We start from the raw sequence: 24,450 nt of genomic DNA, 5'->3' as shown, positions 1-24,450 counted from the left end.
AATGTGGACAATGGGGCAGGACCCGGGGGCTGCCAAAAGCACCTTTCCGATGGCATGGTTTCTCGTTCTGTCTGGCTCAGAAGTAAGAGGTGGGGCCTTGGAGCAATTCCCCTCCTCTTCAGCCCCTATGCTCTTTTAAGGAATTCTTACCATCTTTTATTCTATTTTATTAAAGGCTCTGAAAGCGAAAGTCAAAGCATGCTGCATTTTCCTCAAGGATGTTGGAAGCTATATCAAGAGAAATTAAGAAAGAATGCCATACTCCCATACACTCGTCAGCTTCCCTTTCATGAGACCTCCCAGAGGATGGAGAAAATCCTGAAAAGTATTTTGAAAATTAGTTCCATGGTGCCCAAGTCATGAGACCAGCAGGCTGACTGTCTCAGCTCCTGACTGGAGCACTAGCTCCTGACTGGAGCACTAGCTCTCTGAGACTGCAAGCAAGGTTCTCACGCTGGCACAAAGCAGGCACTCGGTAAACACATGTTGGATGAGTGAATTTTTAACATTTCAGTGGCTTATACTTTGCTTTTAAATATTCTTCTTAGAAACTCCCTTCATTAAGGAGTATTTATTTTGCAGGGTCTCATGATGTAGCAGTAGTCTCATTCTGATGACTGGTCAGAGTCTGTGGTCTAGCCTTAGCCTCCTCAGTGCTAGGATTACAGCTGTGTGCCACCGTGACTGGTTATTCACACTAATTTTTTTGTTTGTTTTTCATCAAGCAGGGTTTTCACATAGCCCAGGCTGCCTCAGACTTGCCATGTAGCTAAGGATGACCTTGAACTGCTGATCTTCCCGCTTCCACCTCCTACGTGCTAGGATTACAGGTGTGTGCCACCTTGCCTGGCTCTTCAGTGGGTTAGATTTTTTTCTTTCTTTTTTTTTCCTGTAGGAGCCAAGTTCATCAGCCAGACTGTTAGGGGAGGTGATAGCATGGGTCCCAGGACTGATGTGCAAACAATGCACTATGGAGGTAGCGACTCTACCCAAAAAGGAGACCACCCCAGGCCACACTACCATGTTAGAGGAAAGACAGGCAAACAATGAAGCAGTGAGGGAGGACGGAGTCTTCCTCCCGATTCCTCCTAAAGGGCCAGAGGCCCATGGACCACGCTGCATCATCCAGGACAGAAAGGCCATCGAGGGCGCCTACATACCGAGGTGTCGTAGTTAAGTCCAGCGCTCAAAGGCAAAGAGAAGGATTCGTCGGGCTCACTGGCCAGCCAGTTTAGCTGAATTGATGAGCTCCAAGTTCAGTGAGAAACCCGGGGCTTCCACATGTATGCAGCGACTTCAACGCACGGATACCCTCTTACATGTATCTGGATCTATGGAGACTCTCGAATTTTCTCTATCAAGTGTGTGTCCTTTCAGCTGATGATGGAGTTACACCTGATAAACTTACCACAGACTGACAAAGTGTGGTATGCCAAAAAATATATTTACCATACCTAATCTTCCAACTTGTATGGCTAAGTGACAGCCCACGGCAGACTTGCCTGCAGTTCCCTTTCTGATAGAGAACATGGCTGTTCTCTGACAAGCCACCATTCAGTAGCTGCCCCTGTCCAGCAACCCCAGGGAGTGTGGCGCTGTAAACGGCCAGCCTGGAAAAGATCCAAACTCAACAGTCAAAGCGGTGTCTACTGAATACACAACGGCTGCCTCACTGTTAAGTAGAAGATCAGTGGGGTCAAGCCAACAGAAGCCGGGGACAATCTTGTCTACCATAAGATAGTTCCTGAGCTCAATACACAAGCCAACTTCTGATCCTCCTGCCTCCACCTCCCGAGTGTTAAGTGCTGAGTTCACAGGTGTGCACCACCACGCCCAGTTTTGTGCAGCGACTTCAGGCATGCTAGGTGAGCATTCCACCAACAGAGCTGCACTCTGGTCTGACCATATTGTTTTAATTACTGTAGCTTTATGCAATGCTTTGATATACAGTCAAACTGGTGTTTTCTGGTTTCTCTTAAAAAACAACAAAAAAACATTTTATTTTCTTCCATGCTTCTATTTCTAGGTAAGTTTTAGAATCACACAGGCAGTTTCTAAGGAATTATAATAGGATTTCTCTTGTAAACTCTGTTAAGCCTTAAAAATTAATCTGACGAGAATTAATAGATTGGCCATTTCAAAAATATTCTCAATGGCACCATTCTCTGTCTTTAAAGTTCTTCAATATAGCTTTACCTGCCCAAGTTATTTTCTCAGACAAGTAGATACAATTCTTTGTAAGAGCATGAAAAGTTTCATACATTTAAAACTAAGCCAGGAATGATTTCAACAGGAGCAAATCTGAAAACATACAAAGAGCTTATCAAACAATATAGAAGAGGGACTCTTAGCCAAGCCAAATGAAAACCCATTAAAACTAGACAGCTCATGTGCCTGAATGGAATTTTACCATTAACGACCATTTATCCCATTTAATTAGTATTTTCCCGACACACAATAACTTGCACTAAAATACCGTTCTCTCGCCTTGAAATTTCTAATTATTGTTGCGACCCACACCATTACGCATCTCCTACGCTTTCTCCATCTTTCATGCCATTTAAGCGGTGAGATTTTCAATTATCTACGCAGGGCGGACAGAGATACCTCTAAGGAAAGGGGCATAATATGCAACTCAATTTCTCTAAAAGCCAGGAGAGATCATTTTTAGTCAGAACAAACACACTTTGTCTTTCATCATTTTTTTTTTTTGCAAATAAAGAGTAAAACAGGCTATTTAAAACATCCATTTAAATGCAAATTTTGATATCCCAAGAGAAAAATGTTAATCATTTAAATAGACAGGATTAGTGCCCACCCTTGCCACCCTTCAGTGCCTCTTCTGAGTTTTAGAAAACTGTAGCCTGAGTCCACACAAGTTAAGCCAGCAAGGAGTTCTTAGGTCTCAGGAACTCTCACTGGGCCAAGAAGGCTGAGACTGAGAGGGGAGGGTGGCTCTGTTTTGTCTCTGAGGAAGGGGATGGACAAACAGTCTGAAGCACACCGTGAGCTAGGGATGAGGCAAGATGCCCAACTGATTGCCATGGCCATCTCAAAGAGAAACCCATCACCCTCACTAGAAGATGAGGGTAGGGCAGCTCACGCAGGTAAACTGAAGCTCACATCAGTTAAGGGACACTTAAGCGACTTAGGAGCATGTACAGGCCGCCACAACCCTCACCCCCCCCCCCCCCGGTCGGTCCACTGTGCTCCCCCAACCCCACACCTGTGCAGACTCACCCAGCATCCCCATGCCGAGCATGAACGCATCCATGGTGTAGGGCAGCCCCCGGGCCCGGCCTCTCGTCCCAGGTGGGAACATGACTTCTTTCGGCTGGGCTTTCTTACATTCTACCTGTTAAACAGAAAAGAGGACAAATGAGATGCAAATGAATTCCACGTAAATGTCAGACGCAGAACCGATCGGGTTACGAGCTGTTATTTTTAGCTTTCTCCTTACTCACTGTAAAAATAGCTGTGCTGAGTAAATGGCCTGCAAAATAAATATTTAAGAAGCCACACCACTTGTGCAAATCCTGCTTTGGAAAAACCTACAAGGGTGAAATTAGGTTCTGGAAGGGCAGCGAGGACGCAGGCTACAGATACACACAGGGGGCTGCAACCTGGTGCAGAAATCATGATGGCTAAGACGGTGGCGGCGGCGACAGCTGATGGATGGGCCTGTGGATAACAGCAGCGGCGGCAGCGGCAATTATAACCATCTTTCATGGTTGTTTGGCCTTTTAGACAGTTTCCTTGATGGTCCTGAAGGCTAGGGACTCCTCACATCAGGCCATCAGAGACCTCCTTTTATGAAACAGAGAGGGTACTCAGTCCTAGCTCCATCTCCCAGATGAGAATACTCAACATCAGAGGCTCAGGAGTAACATAGCACATTCCACCCCAGCAGGCAAAGGCCCTGAAGCCAGGTGTTACATTTACCACGTCAGTGATGTCTCAATCCCCAAGGAACCCCACACCACCCCACTTGCCAAGGGAGTCCTGAGGTCTAACAAAGACTCTATTCCTATGGATTACTGGCTTTGCGTTTAGCACGTGTGTCTTTTGGTGGTTCTAATCTTTCCATTTACCTTCTGCCTCCAAAATCTCACGACCCTATTCTACATAGGTGTACGGAGGTCGCTTACTGAACAATATTTCTTATACAAAGTAAAAACCTTAGGACTAGGGAGGTGGCTCGGTGGGTGAAGTCGCTTTCCGTCAACCCTGATGTCCTGCGTTCATTCTCTGGGACTCACATGGCGGGAGGAGAGAACTGCCTCTCAGAGCTGTCCTCTGACCTCCACCTGGGCATGCCATGGCGCATGCACTCCAACATAAATAAAGACGTGCAATAAAAACCTGAAACTCTAGTAAATGACTTCGTGGCCTGCGGACGCTCCTGCGTGGTTTGACGGCAGTGCCCGAGCTTGCTCAGCATTACTTGCTTTTGGTTTACAGGCGAATTTAACAGGCACCGTTGGCTGTAAATCAAGCTCATTGCTGATAAAGATGGGCTGTTGCAAGGGCAAGGCAGGGCGCTTAGAGCAGTCAGCAGTAACAGCATGGGAGCTTGACTGTGGCGGAGGAAGAAGAATCGGGTAGCTTAGTTGAAAACAGTCTGGGGACATATGGTATAGGAGCAAAAGCTTCACTCGGTTCAGCAGCTGCCAGGGGTATCGCTGTATCACAGGAGATTACAGTTGCTTATGGCGTGTCTGAGGCAGCCAGAGTGCGCTAGCTAAATTGTATGCAGTACACACTGCTTAAAAGGGGGGGCCTACACAGAGGATCAATCTGGGAGATATGCTCATCCCAGATACTCCAATTAAAAATACTTAGTATTTTTAGTAGTAATTATAAAGCCAGGAGTAGGGGTGTATGCCTCTAATCTAAGCCCTTGGGATGCTGAAGCAGGAGGATTACAAGTTTGAGGAATGCCTGGATTATGTAGCAAGGTCTTGTCTCAAAAAAAAAAAAAAAGAAAAAGAAAAGAAATTATTTGGTGATCAAGGGGAAAACTTGACCTAAAATAGTTACTCTGAAACCATGTAACAGGTATTATTCTTGCTTTTTAAAGAGTGGTAACTACAAATGTCTATAAAAATGGGCAAAAATCACTCAGTGTGCATGATAGATATGCTTACAATAAAGAGGTTTATTTGTTTTTATTTCGTAGATTAGAAGAAATGAACAAGGTGAAAGGAAAATAGGAAAAAGACACAAACAGGCAGCTCACAAGTTAATAAAGAAGCACAGAGCTTCATGGGGGGTGGGGGGTGGTGCACGCCTTTAATCCCAGCACTTGGGAGGCAGAGGAGGGCGGATCTCTGTGAGTTCAAGGCCAGCCTGGTCTACAGAGTGAGTTCCAGGACAGGCACCAAAGCTACACAGAGAATCCCTGTCTCGGAAAAAACAAACAATATCTTCAAAATAAACATATCTTCAAAATAAAATATTTTTGGGGACTGGGAAGATGGTTCAGTGGATGAAGACATGGGCCACATAGGCATGAAGACCTGGTTCAGAGGTCCAGAGCCCATGGAGAGATGCACGTGCAGCCTGAGCATCTATAGTCCCAGCAGTCCAGTGAGGACAATGGGAGAATCCTGCAAGCTTGTGGGCCAGAAAAGCTGGTGTAGGCAGGGGAAAGACAGCAGATTCTGTGTCTCACCCGAGGCAGGAGGACAAGGACTGCCAGCCACAGCTGCCCTCTGATTCCCATCCACACAGACACATGCACGCACGCACGCACGCACGCACGCACGCACGCACGCACGCACAGGATGTGTTCTAGTCTGTTCAATGGGTCCTGAGGACAGCACTGTTTGAAATGAGGGTCCTGCGGGTATGGGGACGGAGGAAAGTGCATTACTTCTTCCCAATGTCATCAAATACCTGACCAGAAGCAATTTCAGCGAACAAGGGCTTGTTTTGGCTCACGGATTGGTGGAGGAAGGCATGGCTGTAGTTGTGAGGAAACTGTAGTCAGGAAGCAAAGGGCAGGGAAAACGAGGGGCTGAGATACATACACATCAAGGCCTGGACGCTGGAGAGGCTCAGTGGTTAAGAGTGTGTATTGACTGTAAACTGGGTGTGGTAGTACACGCCTTTTACCCTAGGACTCGGGAGACAGAGACAGGCATATTCTGTGGGTTTGAGGCCAACCTGATCTACATAGTGAGCTCCAGGACAGCCAGAGCTACATAGTGAGTTTCTGTCTCAAAGGGGAAAAAAAAAGGCGTACACTGTCCTTTCGGAAGGCTGATTTTTTGTGTGTGTGTGTGTGGGGGGTTCTAGACAGGGTTTCTCTGTGCAGCTTTGGCGCCTGTCCTGGAACTCACTCTATAGCCTAGGCTGGTCTCGAACTCAGAGAGATCCGCTTGCCTCTGCCTCCCGAGTGCTGGGATTAAAGGCATGCACCACTACTGCCCGGACGGCCGCGCCTGGACGGCCGGCTGATTTTTGAGTCCAGGCAGCTCACAGCTTCCTGTAACTTCAGCTCTAGGGTATCTTATCTGGCACCTCTGTGTGTGTGTGTGTGTGTGTGTGTGTGTGTGTGTGTGTGTGTGTGTAAGTGCACCTCCCCAGACAGACAGAGACACACACAGACAGACAGACACACATACTAAAAATACATTGTAACACAATAACAAAGCAAAACAACTGAAGGCTTGCCCCCAGAGACAGACTTCCTCCAGAGAGGCTCTATCCCCTAAAGATTTCCCAGCAGCACCGCCAGCTAGGGACCAAGGGTTCAAATGTATGAGCTGTAGGGCATAATTAACAGTCAATCCACAACAGGCAGAAATCAGCCCTGGGATGTTCATGAAGGGCAACTGGTTAATATATAGAAACCTACCATGAGCCCATCTTTTGATCTAATAATCCTACATGTAGAAATGTGTACTGAGGGTCTATGACCAAGGCTGTTTGCCAGGCACAGCAACAACAACAATAATGAGCCAACGACTAGGTAAGATGAGATCACTGAGTATGTAAGGGCTCTTGCTGCTACGCTTGACCACCTGAGTCTGACCCACATGGTCAAAGAAGAGAACTGCTTAAAGTTGTCCTCTAAGACTTCCCTATGTGTGGCAGGGCACACACACAGACACACGGACACACATATACACATACACACCCACAACCCCCCCCCCACACACACACAGAGTAATGGAATGGGGGCTTCTAGATGGCTGAACAGTTAAGAGCACTTGTTCTTGTAGAGGACTTAGGTTCCAGTCCCAGCACCCACGTGGTAGCTCACAACTGTCCATAATTCCAGTTCTAGGGGATCCAACTACCTTTTCCAACCTCTGCAGATACAGGGCATACATGTGGTACATAGACATATTTGTAGGCAAAAACACTGATATATATAAAATAAAATACATTTTCAAGGCGGGGCGTGGTGACACATGCTTTTAATCCCAGCACCCTGGAGGCAGAGGCAGGTGGATCTCTGTGAGTTTGAGGCCAGCCTGGTCTACAGTGTGAGTTCCAGGACAGCCAGGGCTGTTATACACAGAAACTCTGTCTCAGAAAAGCCACACACACACACACACACACACACACACACACACACACACACACACACACACACACACCTCTTTAAAAAAGTTAAAAAACAAATCCAAACAAATAAACAAACAAACGAACAGAACAGGAGACTGATGAACTGGAGTTTGGTCAAGTACCACCGAAACACTGGCCATGAGGTACTGGTACTGGGGACCTCCTAGGTCCCAGGCAGACCAGGACATTAGTTACCCTACCTGCAGGAAGACAGACATAAATGACAGTGACCTTGTGAAGGGAAAAAAAACCAAGTGTGTATATTGCACTAAAAATATTTAAAAGATCTACCAAAGTTGTCTTAGAGCAGCTAAAAATTTATGGTGTATTTTGCTACTGTGTATTTTCTGTTTCCTGCCGCGTAGTGGCTGCATGTTTACATAAAACAATGCAACAGCCTGTCATCACTAGGGTTATTGGGGGATTCCTCTTGCATGGAGGTAGAGAAAGGTGATTAAAAAGAAATAAATTCAACCACATCGGGTCTTTTAGATTTCCCCTCATAGCTCAGGCATGGTGATTAGCCCTAGGCCCTGCCTTTGCGCCCCCATCCTGGGGGCTGGAGGCTGAGAAGTCACCTTTGCAGGAAGCTGCCCCAGCACAGGAAGATGGGCGTGCCCTGAGCAGGCAGGCAGATAATTACCTAAGGCTGACACCAGGATGGGAATAATGCGGCTAACCAGCTCAGTTCCTAACAGCCCTATCGGTGGCAATCTATTGCTTTGTCTTATGAAAACCTGCTGCCTGTTCCTAGGCAACCCGATCAACGGAAATTTCAGGTTTATACAATTTTCATTTAGGGAACATAAAGGTTAACTAACTGTAATGGGAGTATTTTAAACAAACCCACCTACTCTTTCCAGCACTGAGCAGGGCTGGCAGCTCGGTGGAATTCTGCTGTCTTTGCTGGTGGCATTTTGGCAGCACCTACCACAGGAGCTCTGTCAACCACCCGCCCTGTCACAGCGAGTGCACTCAAGGCCAGAGGCCATGGCAGGCGAACTCTCTGGGGCCTCAGCCTGTCCTGGGCCTTTGAGTGACAGGAGAAGCATTGGACACAGCAGGGAGCCTGCTCTGGCCAGCAGTGGGAGCTTCAGGAAAGACTGCTCAGGTCCAGAGGGCTGCTTACAGTCTGTCCCCACTCCCTGCCCCTGGAGATTCAGGCTGATTGATTCTGTGGAAGAACTCAGAGCCAGGATGTGGGGATCCACCAATAAACAAGGTGAGCCCCTGCACAGAGGACTTCCATTCCCTCGTTCGCCAAGGGTATAGGCAAGTGCTCTCTGAACATCAAACTGCCTTGAGTCTTTTGGACTTGCCCCTTCTCTATCTCTAGATCTAGACCACACGTGGGCTATCTTCTCCTGTCCCTGTGGCAAGCCAGAGAGCTTGACCCAAGATCTAGAGGGAAAATCAGAACCAAACAGGAAAACCCAAAAACACTTGTTTGGTTCTGGTCTTAGACTCAGGGCATCTGGACTTGGACCATGTTCCAGACATCAACAGCCATGCACTAAATGTCCCCAAACAGTGGCTTTGCACAGCCTCTGATTGTCTTCCTCAGAGCTCTGAGTTGATAGGGCTTGGGTTATCTCATGGAGCTGTGGTCAGATGGTGGCGAGGGCTGGAGTGAGAGAAAGCCTTGACTAAGTTGAGGGTCCAAGACCGACGATGGATACCACCTACATATAGCTTCTCCAGGACATCTGGCCTGGTTACAGAATGAACATTCCAAGAGATTCTGCATACGCTTCTAACCGAGCCTTGGGATTCCTGGCACTGTGTAACATCCACCACATTCTACCGTGTGCCCTATGCCGGCTCGGAGCCAGTGAGGGAGACCGGGAAAAAGTTGTAAACAGCTGCAACATGGAGATCTACGGGCTGTCTTTCGAGGTAGGCACTGCCCGAGGTCACTGACATGTGGGCATTGGATAGGAGGGTGGGAGGCATTCTGCCATCCTGCTGCCTGCTGGCTGGGTTCTCAGGGTAGTGGGCACTGAGGTCTGCTGACATCATAGGGCAGTTGGCAGAGCATACAAGCTCCCTTTCCATGGTAGCACTATGGGCCTCTATGGGTTTTTGTGGACATTAGAAACAAATTGGTGGTAGGTTTATTGCTCGTTTTTTTTTTTTTCCTTTTTTTATTTTGGGTGGTGGTGCTGGGTATCAAACCCAGGGCCTTGTGCATGCTAGGCAGATGCTCTTCCACTGAGCTATACCCCAGCAGTATTATTGTTTCTAACTTGTTATTCAGACTGTGGTGGTTTGAAAGAAAATGGTTCCCAAAGGGAGGTATGGCCTTGTTGGAGGAAGTGTGTCACTGTGGGGGCGGACTTTGACGTTTCTTTTGCTCAAGCTTCTCTCAGTGTGACAGTCAGTCAACTTCCTGTTGCTTCTGAGTCAAGATGTAAGGACTTTCCACTCCAAGACCACATCTGTCTGCACACCACTATGCTCCCTGCCATGATGGTAATGGACCGAACCTCTGAAACTCCAAGTGAGCACCCCAATTAAATGTTTTCTTTGTAAGAGTTGCCGTGGTCAGGGTGTCTCTTCACAGCAATGAAAACCCGAAGACATAGACATAATTTCAAACTTATAGGAAAGTTGCAAAAGATAGCCCAAAGAACAGCTGGTATCTTTTTTTAGCATTTTGACACACCCACACACACCTCAGCACCTGCACACACTCCATGTCTGTGTCTGGAGGGGGAGGGGTGGGTTTGTTTCCCATTCGAGAGCATGCTGCAGACAAAGGGCAGGGTTCCGTGCTTGGGCACTCATGCACACATGGCTCTGGTGATCCCCAGCATTCCAAGAAAAGAAAATCCTAAAACCTTCTTGTCAGAGACTACATTGCAAACTTTGTGATTTGCGAGTTCTAAACATGGGGACAGTTTCTTATGTAACCAGAGCAGTCACCAACTTCAACAGGGACACGGTAGTTTTGTCAAGCCCCTTTATGACAATACGTCTATCTACTATTAAAAAGGGTTGTGCTATGCTGTCTACGTAGCCAGGCTGTCCTTGAACTCATGATTTTCCTATCTTAGCATCCCGAGGAGCCGAGACTACAAGCACATGCCGTTGTTTCCTGCATGTACTAGGCTGTAGAATGGAAACAGGCCTAGCCTTCTGACACCTCTAGCCTGTGTCTGGATGTGAGGTCTGCCTAAAGGCACAGCGCATGTCAAGGAGTACTGTTTTAGGGGAGGCGCCGGAGTGTCTATGGGGAAGGCTTCCCTATGGTTGCTCCTGCAACAACCTGAAGTCTCTGCAACCACTAGGCATCTGTGGTGGGGAGCCAGGGAGTCCGAGAAGGAAGCTGATCTCTGAAGGAGTGAAAAGACGTGTTTTCCCTGCTTCCTCACAAACAATCCAGTCAGCATGCAGTCCCAGAGCCAAAGGGAAAGCCAAGAGCTGTACCTGTGGCCTTGATGTACTACCTTGAACAAGGGGTTGTGGGGGGCACTGTCTGGCCTGAAGAGGCCAGTGTGTACAAACAGATCATGTTAGAAAACTGTTGCTTCTCAAGGAAGCCAGAGGCCTGATTCAAAGGATAAAACTCCCCAGTGCGCAGACACTGACCTTGACTGGCTGGCTGGTAGAAAGGAGAGGGGGGAGGGAGATAGAGAACTCAGGGGACGCTGTCCCATAGCTTTTATGCTGGTACCTATGTCTGTATAGAGACTCCTGACAGCCCCAAGAGGCCTGGCTGGGCCTTGGCCCAGGATCTGCTTGGCCTCCTCCTTAATCAAGTGGCTGTTCTAGAAGATTCCAGGTGAACCCTGCTCATCTGATGCTCCAAGCCAACTACTTTGCTGGTATCCAGAAAGGGGAGGGGAGGGAACATTGTACAGACCCACACCCAGGATTTACCCAGAATCTAAAAGCTATAAAGATGTCTCCACAGGGCAGGGGCAGATGGGCCCACCTCCAGAGACCCCTTTACTCTTCCCCACACAACCACTGCCATGGAAGGCAAAGACTTTCCTTCCTCTTAGCCACTGCCCAACTGCGTTCTCTACCCAGCAGAGGCCTTTCTGAGGACCCTATGGAAAGCAAGATCCTTGGCAGGCCTCTGAAAGTTCATACTCAAGACCCAGAGAGCTGGTTGCCAAGCACCAGAGACGCCATCTGTACATGGTATCTCAGCTGGTTTGACTACGCAGACAGGACACCCCCATGAAGATACAGAGGACACAACTGTAGTAACGGCAGCCATGGACATGCCAACAGAAGAGATAAAGGCAACCAGCTGTGCCGTCTGCCTTAGACACACGCTGGACATAAACGACCTGAACCCATGGGTAGGAAGCATCAGAATCTGGTTTAATTTGCAGAGTCGGCTCAGTGTGTTATTCTGAGAGAAGGAAAGAACAGGGTGATCATGCATCACTATCCACCTGCTGGGCAGTCACAACACTCTCGTGTGCGTGCATGCTCGCGCGTGTGTAATGTGTAAGATACTTCCATGGATCATATAATAAACATTACAGTTATTCAGCAGAGTGTGCGACACATGGAGCCCTCAAACAATGTCCCCTCTTCTCCATTGCTTTACAGCACGTGGGCCTCATTTACTTGGTGGAACAGCCTAATTGGCCTTCTCTCTGATAAAGAAACTGAGGCCTCAGGAAAAAAAAACAACCTACCACTTCAGAGTACAGTCAGCATCCAGGCCCAGGGCTTCCACCTTCAAACCCCAGCTCCCTCCTGTGGGTCCTGCCCTCTCCGCCCCCACTTAGCCTCCAGGGCCAATCTGATGCTATTTCTTCCACAAAATCATTCCCAACTCCAGCTTCCAGAATTAATTTCCTCACCACTTACAGCATTAATTTCATCCACTGTTTCCTCTGCTTAGTGTTTTTATTAAAACCAACGACGGCAAAGTGAAGTAGGTCATAAACCAGCAATATTAAGCACTGAGCAAGGCAGGAAGCATGTGGACACGGAGGGGAATACAGGGGATGTGACTCCCTTTGGAGGTGCTGAGAGCCTGGGCAATAGGTGGAGAAGAGCCAGTCTCCAGTCTCCAGCGCTGCTTGAGACATGCCCCTGACAACTGCGCCCCAGTCCCAGGGCAGGGTGGGCCTCGTGTGTCAGAGAGCAATCTCGAGTACAGCTCCTTGCTTTACTTCAGCTCTACCTTTGGGCTCTGGGGTACAGCTAACTTCTCTGCACTCAGACCCCTCACCTTCAAGGCAGAACCCGACAACTGCCCCTATCCCGCTGGGGCCAAGCCTACAGACCCATCTCACAAAGCCTTACCCTGCAGAAGACCCTACCACGTACCCTGCTCTATGCAGAGCATGCAGGAAAACCTCTGAAGAAGATAAAGCCAGTTCATACCCACGCTCATTTTGATTCCAAAGAGCAAGACCAAAAGCAGCTGCCCTTCCCACCTGCAGGGCCCAGTCCTATTCCTCAGAGACCCTTCCACACCCCCACCCCCACCCCCAAGTAACCCCAGCTCCCTGCATTCATCAGCAAGGTGTGCTGGGGGAGCTGGCAGGCTGTACTATTTGAGGAAAAAGCTGACGGCAGTAGCGGCAGCTGTTCTTATTTTTTTTTTTGTGGGCACCTGCAAGGGCATTTCAAAGTGAAGAGGAAGCTTGGCCCCCCGGCAGGTGTCCAAATCTGGCTGTAAGATCGAGTGGGTGTCTACCCCAGCCCAGAGCTGGCTTCACTGAAGCAGCAGGAGACAGGGAAGGAAGGTGCCGCTTCAGCAGCAGCCTGAAGCTCCTTGGATGTGGGGCGGAGCAGCTGCAGGGAGAGGTCAAAGAAAGGACCACGACAGAAGTCTCAAAGCCTAGAGAAGACACGGGAGGGCTTCTTCCAGAAGCTTCTGTGTGCTCCCCTCTCAAGAACCCACACCCTGTCAGTCAGTGGGGGCCACGGTGAGCAGGTATGGAAAATCCAGAGGTTCAGCACCCTGTCCTCATTCCCTCTCCTTCACTGACCTGACTGGAGGACCGGTGAAGGACAAAGGGGCCAGAACTCTGACTGGGTGGTTCCCTCCCCGCAGGCTAAATTACTTCTGCCTAAAGAGCAGCACACATTTCCCACAGACCGCCCCCACTTCCCCCTCCACTTCTCCCAGGCTTCCCCCAACACACAAATTGTTTGGCCCCCATTAGCAGAGCCTGTACATAAACGGGCGTGTGCACACATGCGTGTGTGATGCGTAGGGCTTGGGATCTCTCGCTCTCCCACGTAAACATGGGATTCATTTATTAAATGCCTCTCTGCCATTTCCTTTTTTGCCTTCATCCTGCTTGTTTAATATTGCATTTGACATTCTCATTTTAGAAATGGCAACAGAAGCAGAATGGATGGCTAAAATTAGCTTACGAGTGAGAACCACGTTACAAACAGGATAGTGAACACAGAAGCCCAGTTAATTCCACCCACCCAACCACCCCCACTTTCGGGGGCTGGTTCCTGACTGAGTTTTCCGTCTTTGGGGATGAGGATGATGTCTGAAGGAGAGGATAAGAGCTGTGTCACCAGGCATTCTGCCAGAAGCAGGGCACAGATGCTGGCCCCAGCCTCAGGGAGGTTCCACAGCCAGTTTGGCCCAGCACTGTGGTTCTGATTTGGAGAGGCCAGCTCGGCTCTCTCACTGTCCTGCTGTGCCTTGCTCCTCAGTGTTCTGCTTTAAGGCTTGGTCCCCTAAGTGTGCTGTGAGCTGCAGAGGGCAGGCTGCAGATCACAATAAGCTTTGCTCTTGGAAGTGAGCTCTCTGGAACCTATTCAGAGAACGATTCAGCCAAAGGGTCTGATTCAGCTTTCCTGGAACCTGAAGAACCTCATGCCATGGGGCTGGAGAGATGGTTGAATGCCTACGAGGGCCTCTGTTAAAGGATCTGAGTTTCCTTCCCAGCAGCACCCACATGAGGAGGCTCACAACCTCACAACAAGTCTATAACTCCCGCTTCAGGGAACCCAACGCCCTCTTCTGGCTTCTGCTGGCAATTGCACTTATGTGCACACACACAATAAAATAATCTTAAAAACGACAACAACAAAACACAGAATCCCATCTCAGAACTCTGCTGCTCTGTCCCAGAGGCTGTGTACCTCTCCTCTCTTGGGAACCATCTCCAGTCAGAGACACTGGGAGTATCTCCCTCCCACGGGGACTCAGGAACTAGTCCTTCGGCCTTCTTCCCTGGGGATCTCCTATTTACTCAATCAAAATGATTCTGAGAACAATGATAACGATGATATTAAAAAGATCGATCACTGTGACGAAGCCTGGTATGGCCTGGCTATGTTTCAAACCCTGAGTAATCCTTAGTCACAGCCCTTTCTGCAGGAGTTATTCCCTACCCCCATGTCCTTGTCTTGAGAAGGGCGACCAGCAGAGACGTTAACTAGCCCAAGGTCACGAAGCTAGTATGAGGCAGTCCATCAGACTGTGGGATGCTCAGCAGAGAGGGTCTGTGGTGCCAGCTGCCAAGGAGGCATACAGGGTAGACAGTACTACCTCTGACCTTCGCTTCGTTCTCCCCCTGCCCATGGCTGGGTGCTCTCTCATGAATGAGGCGCTCCTGCAGGATGCCACTTCCTCAAGCCCCACCCACTGTCTACTGGGGCATCCTCTCTTCTCTGCTTCACAAAGCACTATTGTATGGTGAGACTGATTGATGGTTAAGCAAAACCCTTTCCTGAGGGCCCTAGATGCAAGCATCACTCATGCTGGACTTACTCTAACACTAGTTTAGGCCTCAGTTGCAGATGATGGTCAGTAGGCTGAATCCAGCTGGCTGCATCCTGTTTTTGTAAATTAGGTTTTATTTGAACACAGCCACGCCCACTCATTTACATACTGTCTGGGGCTGTGTTTGGCTACAATGGTGGTGTTGAATAGCTGTGACAGAGACCATATGGTCCTTCAAGCCTCAAATATTTACTATCTGGCCCTTTACAGAAAGCTTGGCCCTTGGCTTAGGCCAAACGGAGGTCACTTGCTGTCACCTGCTGTCACTGAGAGCATTTTCAGGAGAGCTGGATTCCTGCCAGCCTTCCAGATTATAAATGTGACCACAGAGTAGGCAAGGCCTCTGGGACCAGAACAGAACCAGGGCTTCATCTGAGCTGCAGAGGGACGAAGCAGGTGCAGGGAGATGGAGGAGTCACGCAAAGCCAGCAGTGGGTCCGGGCTTCTGGCTCGGATCCCAAAGCTCTCAGTGTCTCTAAATGACCCAGCGGGTCCTTCCAAGGGGACAGGAGGATCAAACCCTTACCCCCAACAGGTGTGCCTCATAGCATGGTCAGAGCAGGAAGGCATGGTTCTGCAGAGAGGAGACTGGGCTCTGGGAGGTTCCAGGGTTAGCTAATCTTTTCCCTGATGAGAAAGACTGACAGGTGATGCTGAGGGAGCTAGCTTGGCAGGGGATGAGCACCAAGCCTGTCCTGTCCCACCTCCACATTCCCACATAACGTTTCCCCCGTCACTGGCGGTACCACAGCACCAGTGGCACCCATCATGAGTGGACATCCTCCACTGGGGCTCCCCTCAAGTCTTTAATGGGCACTCAAATCACTGCCTGATTCAAATTCCTTACCTGCTTCCACAGGCTGCCCACTCCGGGACTGCCTGCTGACCATGGTGGGGGGCATTTGCTAAGCTTCCATTCATTCCAAGACAGAGGCTATACCCATGTCTTGCTTGGCAGATTTTGTAAGTGCGAATGCCTTAAAGGAACAAGAGAGGGGGCTCGAAACTCTAATCACCAGACATGGAAACCCTGGCCTGCCTTTCTTTCCTAACCCCCTCCTCCTCCTCCTCCTCCTCCCTTATTGTGGTACTTGTTCAGTGGGTAAAGTGACTGCCGCCAAGCCTGGCAATATAAGTTCGATCCCCGGGCCCCACTTGAAGGCCCCACTTCTAGTCGTCCCCTGACCTCCACACACGCATGCATCACGGCACCCTCACACCTACACACTCACAAATAGGTAAGCAAAAAATTATTTTCAAAATAACCCCAAAAGGTTAAAACAAAAACCAATTTCAGCTCTTCCACCTGTGACTGTCTCATCATGCAAGTCCCTCCTTCCCACCAAGCTCTGGTGCTCCCCTTGGAGGACTGGCGGTGCTCAGTTAGCATGCTGCGTGAAAGGCAGGCGGGCAGTGGCACTGTCTGTGCCTGTAAGGTACCAGCATGGTACTTGGAAACACCAACTCCCCGTGAACGGAGTGTAGGAGAAGGCTCTACCCCGGCACCTTCCACTCTGCATCCTCCTTTCTTACCCAACCGCGGTAAGAGCATCTCTCCAACATCGTTTTGAGATGGGGGCTGTGCCGGGCCTCAGAGGAACCCAGAAGCTGGCTCTATGTCAATTCTCACCTCCTTCCCCGTGGCGGCCTGGCACATCAGGAAGCTGCGTGCAGGCTGGGCTCTGGTGACTGACTAATCAAGCAAGTGTCCCTGCTGGTACAGGCCTGCTTCAATCAGGGCCACGCCGCCATGGGAGGCGTGATTCGCTGCACCCGCACTGGGGCTTGCAGAGCGGTCAGAGAGGAGGGTCATGAGGCTGCGCCAGGCCTGCGTTTGCATGTTTGCTCTTGTGGGCTGGACCTTGACCCTGAGTGGCAGCCAGCTCTCTATCATGCCCCAAGGATCAAGGGAAGAGGCCTGGATTGATGGCTGACCGGGACCCTTCAGCCCAAACTCGGTCCTCCTCCCTGGCCAGCCTTCAATGAGGAGATCAAGAAACTACATGGGCTGAGGAAAAAGGATGCTCAGTGGCCATGGGAGGACTTCTAACCCAGTAAGACCATCGTGATAGCCTAGATTTGGTCTAGGGAGGAAGGCTAGCCTTATGGGTTTAATCATGAGCTCAGGGTTCAATCATGAGCTCAGGAGTACAGCTTTCCAGTACTGAATTCTGGGACTGCTTGTGCTGACTGTGTGGTCTTGGGCAGTTGCTTGTCTCTGCTTTGCCCATCTGTAAAATGGGGAAAACGGTTTGATTTTGTGTCTACCAGAAAGGGCGTGACAATCGAATCAGGCAAGATGCACCAAGCAAGTGGTCAGCAACCCAAACGGACACATCCTAAAATCTCAGCTGCTGCAGCCTGTAACAGGAAGGGCCATGTGGAGACTTCCGGCCCAAACGTCTACCCCACCCTGGAGGCAGTCTCCTCAAGATAGGAGGCTGTTCTATGACCCTGTCTTCCTCAGGCCCGTCCACCTGCTCTAGCTCTAAGATGCTGAAGAGCTTTCTAAAAAGCTCATGAGATTCACGAACCAAATTAGAAAAGAAATGGCCGTGGGAACTATGGTGTGCCTTTGAGTCCGGTGATTGGCTCCTGATGGACTCCCTTACTCACTCCACAAGTATGAATTCAGTCTGGTGAATGCCAGGTGTATGCCATTGAGCTAGAAAGTTCTAGGATTCATGTTCTACCTCTGTGAGTCAAGGCGGCGACCCATCTTATCTGCGAATGTGAGAGAGGGGGTGCACTAAGGGGTGACGGCAAGGTTTGGGGGGGGGGGTTGTCCTTTCCAGTCTCATAGCACGGAATAGCAAACCTTCCTATGTCCCTTTAAACAACTGCTCTGACTTAGAGGTCTTCCGGTTCTGTCTTTCTGGGTGGCTCATTCAAATTCTGTCTATGGCACAGTTTAGATGCATTTCCTTTCTTGGTGAATCCAAAAGCAACTCAGGCTACGGGCTCCTCCACCAACTCCCTTTCCCTCCTTTAAATTCTGTGTTTCTTCACTGAAGGAAAGGTTTTCAAGATAGCAAATAAAGCCTGCGTCCTGAGGCAAACATGGTGTGAAGCTGGGTGTGAAGCCCTTGCTCACGGCAGCACACCTAGCCTTCAACAACCCAGGGAAGTGGCAGGCTTCGCTTAGTTTGTTGGGGTTCAGTGACCTGCCTCTGCCCCCACTCCCCAGAACCTCTGATCCCTCCTCTGGGTAGGTCCAGGCTAAGAACTTTCACTGACACCCTAAAGTCTGGGATCTGAACTACTCTGTTCCCATGCCTTCTCCTTCTCTGTCCACTTCCGATTTTGCTTATTTCGTACAGAACAAGCACCCCAGATGAAAGGAAAACAAGCATTTTATACTAGAGGCTTCCCAAAGCCATCAATTACCATCACGCAGTGCCACCGACATGAAGAGTGGCCCTGATACACGGGAGAGGCCTGGGGAAAGGGCTGCCAGCACCTCTGACTCCCAGTCAGCCAGCCACAGGTTCTGTCTCCTTCAACATGTCCTTATTCTCCTTCCCTGGTCATCTGAGGGATTACCTTCTCACCCCAAACTCAGACAAGAGTCTATACAGCTCACTGAGTAGCCCAAGACCTATGCTCCTTCACTATGGGTAACCCAGGGGCCAATCCCGGGCCTCATTTTCCCCACGGAGGCGGAGGATGAGTCCCGTCCTGTGTCACAGGCTCCTTTCAAAGTCTGCCGATAACGACCCTGGAATTCATCTCTCGCGGTCACTGCATCCTTCCCAGTGAACTGCTGGGAATACAGGACGGGCAGGCATCTGCCCGCATCCTCTGATGCCTCTTCCGCTCCCTGAGCCCCACCCACCTCCCTTGGAGCCTGTCAACAGCAAGCTCCGCAGAGGCTCCAGGAGGCATCTGCGCACAGGTATAGGTCCTCCACCTCTCTAGCTTAGGAAATAGCGAACAGCGGCCTAAGGTGGGGAAGTGCCAACCGGAAGGCAACGGCACCTGGAGGACAAAGCCAAGGAAGGACCCTGTGCTGTGCTCCTCCGCCCATGTCCCGCACCGCACGTTAGAGCCGGTGCAGATGCCGCCAACATACACCATGCAAAGAAAGACTATTTTCATTTCGGATGCATATGATGGCTAGGAACAATATGAACAATATTATTTTAGTGCCCTGGGAAAAAATTAGCAAGTCAAATATTGAATCCAGCCTGCAGCACCACATGCTAAGCAGATTGCTTTGATCTTATCCACACTAAAAGCTCTATTATTGAATCTAAAGTTGGTGAACACATATCAGACCGATATACAATGCATATCTGAATGCATGTTTCAGAAGCAAGGAATGTTTTGACAAAAGGGAGAAAAATATCAAAGTCACAGCTGCGGTCGAAGCCCAAATTTGCCTACCCACCCTCTTCTCTCCGGGCCAGAGGCTTTGCTGGCCAGCCTAAATGTTTATGTTCTGGGGGACCTGTAGATGCGTCCAGAAACACCTGTTGAGCTTTCTTTTTTTTTCTAGAACCAACAAAGAAAGGGTTCGTCACCCCACAGTCAAGCTGGGAGGGGTGTGGGGTGAGAGAAGGAGCAGGCAGACACCACACACAAGGCATGGCACCCTCTGGTGGCCAGTTCTGTGGGTGGACTCCCTGGCTCCCCAGAATTCCAGGGGCGGAACCTCCGCTCCTCCTGAGGCTTCCTCCACCAGGAGGGACAGCTAAGGAGGAGGCAGCTGATGATGACGTCAGAAAGAGAAACAGCCGGGCAACCCCCCTAAGAGAGGCTCCTCAAGGCCTTTCGTCAAAAGCTTGGCTGGAGGACAGCACATACCTTCAATCACAGATAACACTCAGAGGCAGGAGCAGAGTATCTCTGAGTTTGAGCGCGCCAACCCCTCAAAAAAAAAAGCATGGTTGAAATCAGGGGGCTGCAAACTCCAGCCTGTGGACCATATCTAGCATGCCTTGCCTCTGCCTGTGTTTTATAAGGTCCGAGATTTAAAAATACTCCTTTATATTATTAAAGGGTTAAACTATGAGAAACTGAGTATGTAGCAAAAGGCAGAGTGCTTGCCCTGAATGTTGGATTCTGTGTTGGAGGGAAGGAGAGAGGGGGTGCCACAGGAAATTCACGTATGTAGGGCCTAAGGACATGTTTGCACGAGAACAGAGTGGTTGCAATGGTCGGATAAACAGCTCCAAAAACTGGTAATTTTTTTTTTTTTTTGAGATAGGGTCTCAACTATGTAGGGTAGCCTGAATACTTACTATTTGGATTTTTTATTTGTATAATTAATTTTGGCTTTGTGTATGTGTGTAGGGATGGTAATGTATATGACTGTGTGTGGGGAGTGCACATGTGTGCAAGCCAGAAGACCATCTCTGGTGTTGTTCCTCAGATGAGCCCCCTACCCCTACCCTTAGAGTCTCTCCTTGGCCCAGAACTTATCAACTAGGGTAGGCTGGCCGGCCAGCCAGCCCTGGGGATCTGCCTGCGTCCATTTTGCCAGTGCTGGGATTTTAAGAGTGCACTACTATACTCAGCTTTTTTTTTTTTTTTTTTTTTTTTTTTTTTGGGTTTTTCGAGACAGGGTTTCTCTGTGTAGCTTTGCGCCTTTCCTGGGACTCACTTGGTAGCCCAGGCTGGCCTCGAACTCACAGAGATCCGCCTGGCTCTGCCTCCCGAGTGCTGGGATTAAAGGCGTGCGCCTTTATAGGGCTTCTGAAGATCAAATTTGGGTTCTCAGACTTGCTAACAAGTACTCTGGTCTGAGCTATTGCCCCAGGCTATTTCTGACTTTTTGTTTGTTTGGCTTTTTGAGAAAAGGTCTCTCCATCCCATCCTGGAACTCACTACAAAGACCAAGTTGACCTCGAACTCACAGAGATCCGCCTGCCTCTGCCTCCCAAGTGCTAGGATGAAAGGCGTGCGCCATCATTATGCCTGGTCTATTTTGGGGGCTTTGAGGTAGGGTTTCACTACACATTCCTGGCTGGCATGGAATTCACTCTGCAGACCAGGTTGGCTTTGAACTTATGGCCTCAACCTCCTGAATGCCAAGTACTGGTATTACAGATAAACATCATTACTTCCACCTGGCCCTTCACTGAAAGAGTTCATTGGCTATTGTTTCTCACAACTGCTACCATTAATGGGGGCTGAACTGTGACAGCCTGGCCCTCATCCCTCTCCCTGTCTACCGCATGCATGACACTGATGCTGCCGTCACTCACAAGACAGGGATGTGGCGCAGAGAAAGGGCTCCCCAGGCCAGGACAGTCCCTCCTGACTTACCATTTTATTATTGATTTCATGGAAATGGATCTCACAGACTTTCTCCACAACGTCTTCATTCTCAAAAGTGACAAAGCCAAACCCTACAAAAAAGGAGAAACAGAGAGGAGGCGTGAGTTTGGTCTCTGCAGGATGTGCAGGGTGGCCGGCAGTCAGGACAGGCTCCAGATGGGCGGCAGGGGGGATGGGGATGTTGTGGTGATTCCAGGCAGTGATTCCTATTTGTACCCAGCACCCTTCCAACGGCGAGGCAGCAGTCAGAATTCCACCCACGTGCAGCAGGCACCGTGTGGCTTACATTTGCCCCAAAGCAAATAAGAAATTTACTTGTCTGTTATTTACAAGGGTCGGAGCCTGCTGGCTCTGTGCAGAGGCAGGCTTGTGGGCTACAGAGAGCCTCTTGGATCTCTGCGGGGCCTTGCTGGCCCTTTCTGTGAGCTTCGATGGCTAGCCCTCGGGTCGGCCTCCATGCGGAGGCGGTTATTGGTCCTTTTCTTCCTGAATGACTTCCTCTAATACCTCATCAGGACATCCTGAGGCCTGGAAGAAACTATTAAAAGTTGCAGGCCTCTGTTCTGTGCGGGCATCCTTTTGCTACAGCCGCTTCAAACACACTGTGGATTTGGGGCAGTTTAAGACTGTGTGATGCCTGCTGTCAGCCCGTCAGCTATCCACTGTATTTACTCGGCTGGGGGCCGGCTTTACTAGACCAGCTGCACTGAAGAATTTTGGCAGGCGACTGCCGCTCAGCATCCTGCGTGCCTCTCTCCACCCTCCTGCCCCTTCCTTTCTTCTCTTTCCACCCCCAACGGCGCTTCCAGTATGTGTCCCCATCTATGACCCTACTCAGTAAGCACCAGGGTACCATGTGGGCCCACACATGGTGGGTCTACCACTTTGCACTGAGCACAGCTGTCGTGTTGGCGCTCACGTGCAAGGGAACCTGGGCAGAGATGGAGAGACGCTGATGAGGCAGGGGCCTGGTTATAGTCTTGCCTGGGCATAACCTGGGCACCTGCTTCTGTTTTCTGGACCTTAACACTTGGTACCTGGAAGTAAAGGTAGTACAAGCAGACACCAGGCCCCCCAGATCTGGACTCCCAGGGATATGGACTGGTGTGCGTGTGTGCGTGTGTGTGTGTGTGTGTGTGTGTGTGTGTGTGTGTGTGTTGCTTTGGAAGGTAAAGTGGTGAAGTTGATTATGAGGAAGAAACCCTTCAGAAGAGTGGCATTAGTGCCCTTAGAGAAAGGCCGGATAGCTTGTTTTTTCCTCTCCTGCCCAGTCAGGCCACAATGGGGTGTCTTTCTGTAAGATTGCAGAGGAGCCCTTCCCAGGGGTGACCACACTGCCACCATGACTCAACTTCTTGCTTCCAGAACTGTAAGAGGCCCGTTGTTTACAAGCGATGGCATTTTCCCAACAACTAAGACACTCTGTTCTCCAAAGATGTGAACGAGAAGCACGGAAAGACAGAATCCGACTGGCTGGTTTTGTAGCATTGGTTATCATTGCTTCCGTCAATGAGGAGGAGGCAGACGCAGCCCCTTCCAGTTCCTGTGTCTGTTTGGGGGCTCAGCCACCCAAGGTAGGAAGAGAGTATTTCAAGTCCCTTCCGGTTCATAAAACCAACTCTACTACCACTTCCAGGGACTACCAGGGAAACGGAGCTGACACACAGAACTTTTACGTCACAGTTCCCACAGCAGGTTCGAGCGAGTCTTCAGGAAAGAAGGTGGCTCCCTGCTCTCACACAACCTGCAGGAAAACAGAAGGCCAGGACGACCACACAAACGCAGTCATGATCTTCAGGCTGTGCCATTTATTATCATGTACCAAATACTGAACTGATGTTCCCACAGCGTACACACAGCCTAGGCCATCACAGGCACGTGAGGCAGGTGTCTGACATGTTCTAAGGAGGACACAATTGTCTGCTGAGGGGGCTCAAACCGCTAAGGTTTCTCAGCACCCCTGGGTGAAAGTTGTGTCCTCAGTACCCTGAGGCCTGACATCACGCATGAGCTGTCTAAAATGGAGGCTCACACTTCCCAAGCTCTGTCCCTGGAGAGAACCTGCAGAGCTTTTGGACTCCTTCTCTTTGGGTGGCACCTTTCCTTGACGCTTAGTCCCCTATCTCATGTCCCTTGCATCCAGCCTGTGGGCCGCATCTGCCTGTGAAGGTAACCCCTCTGGCCCGGACCCACCTCAGCACTCTTGCAAATAAACCAGCCCAAATGCGTTAGGGTTTCTGTTGCTGTCTTACCCCACTGCTAACTAGAGTGACTGTAGAGGACTGAAGAGTGACCCTCCGAATACATACCTATACCCCGAGCCCCGGGAAAGTGGTTTCGCAAATGTGATTAAAGATTCCCGATTTAAGGAGCGCTCCTAGTCCAACAACTGGTGTCCTCGTAAGAGGCGGGAGATGGGAAGAGATACAGAGAAAAGGCTATGGGAGGGCAACGGCAGGCATGGTACAGGTGATAGAGTCGCAACCAACCACCATGTGCCAACGGACTACCGCCTACAGCTGGGCAGGGAGTGCAGCCACCACCACAGCCCAGTGAGATAACTGGTCACGGCGGCGGCGATCACAGGACACTCATCCAGTGAGGGGACAGGCTCCTGCTGTCTCTGCAGAAAGGGACCACACTTCCTCCAGCCAGGCTGCTGACTGGCCAATCACAGTGCTCTGGACAGAAGGCCTGAGAATGTGGTTCAATGAGCCAGACCCATTCGAGCTATCAGGAAAGAAGGTGAAGGAAGCCAGCGGCACTCCAGGAGGTGGAGGGAAGGTGTGGAGGCCCCTGGTGGCCCAGCGTATTCGTACTTAACAACGGAACAGAGGCAAGGGTGGAGCTCTTCCACGCAC

The 24,450-nt window shown here is 50.0% G+C and overlaps 1 protein-coding gene across 18 annotated transcripts in view; it reads right to left on the bottom strand.

The window, feature by feature from the left end:
- The window catches only part of Msi2 (musashi RNA binding protein 2), a 366,225-nt gene that overhangs the window by 48,443 nt on the left and 293,332 nt on the right, over positions 1-24,450 (bottom strand). For all 18 annotated transcript variants that reach the window (XM_052757213.1, XM_052757205.1, XM_052757208.1 and 15 more), the window contains 2 exons: positions 21,578-21,660; positions 3,241-3,355 (listed from right to left, as the gene is read on the bottom strand). In XM_052757213.1, coding sequence (XP_052613173.1) covers positions 3,241-3,355; positions 21,578-21,660 — 198 coding nt within the window. The remainder of the gene's footprint in view (positions 1-3,240; positions 3,356-21,577; positions 21,661-24,450) is intronic.

This window comes from Peromyscus californicus, unplaced genomic scaffold, assembly GCF_007827085.1.
Source record: "Peromyscus californicus insignis strain IS unplaced genomic scaffold, ASM782708v3 Scaffold_3__1_contigs__length_106647218, whole genome shotgun sequence".
In the NCBI taxonomy this organism is placed as follows: domain Eukaryota; kingdom Metazoa; phylum Chordata; class Mammalia; order Rodentia; family Cricetidae; genus Peromyscus; species Peromyscus californicus.
Note: the sequence above shows the minus strand (reverse complement) of the source record. Positions and strands in the feature narration are given on the sequence as shown.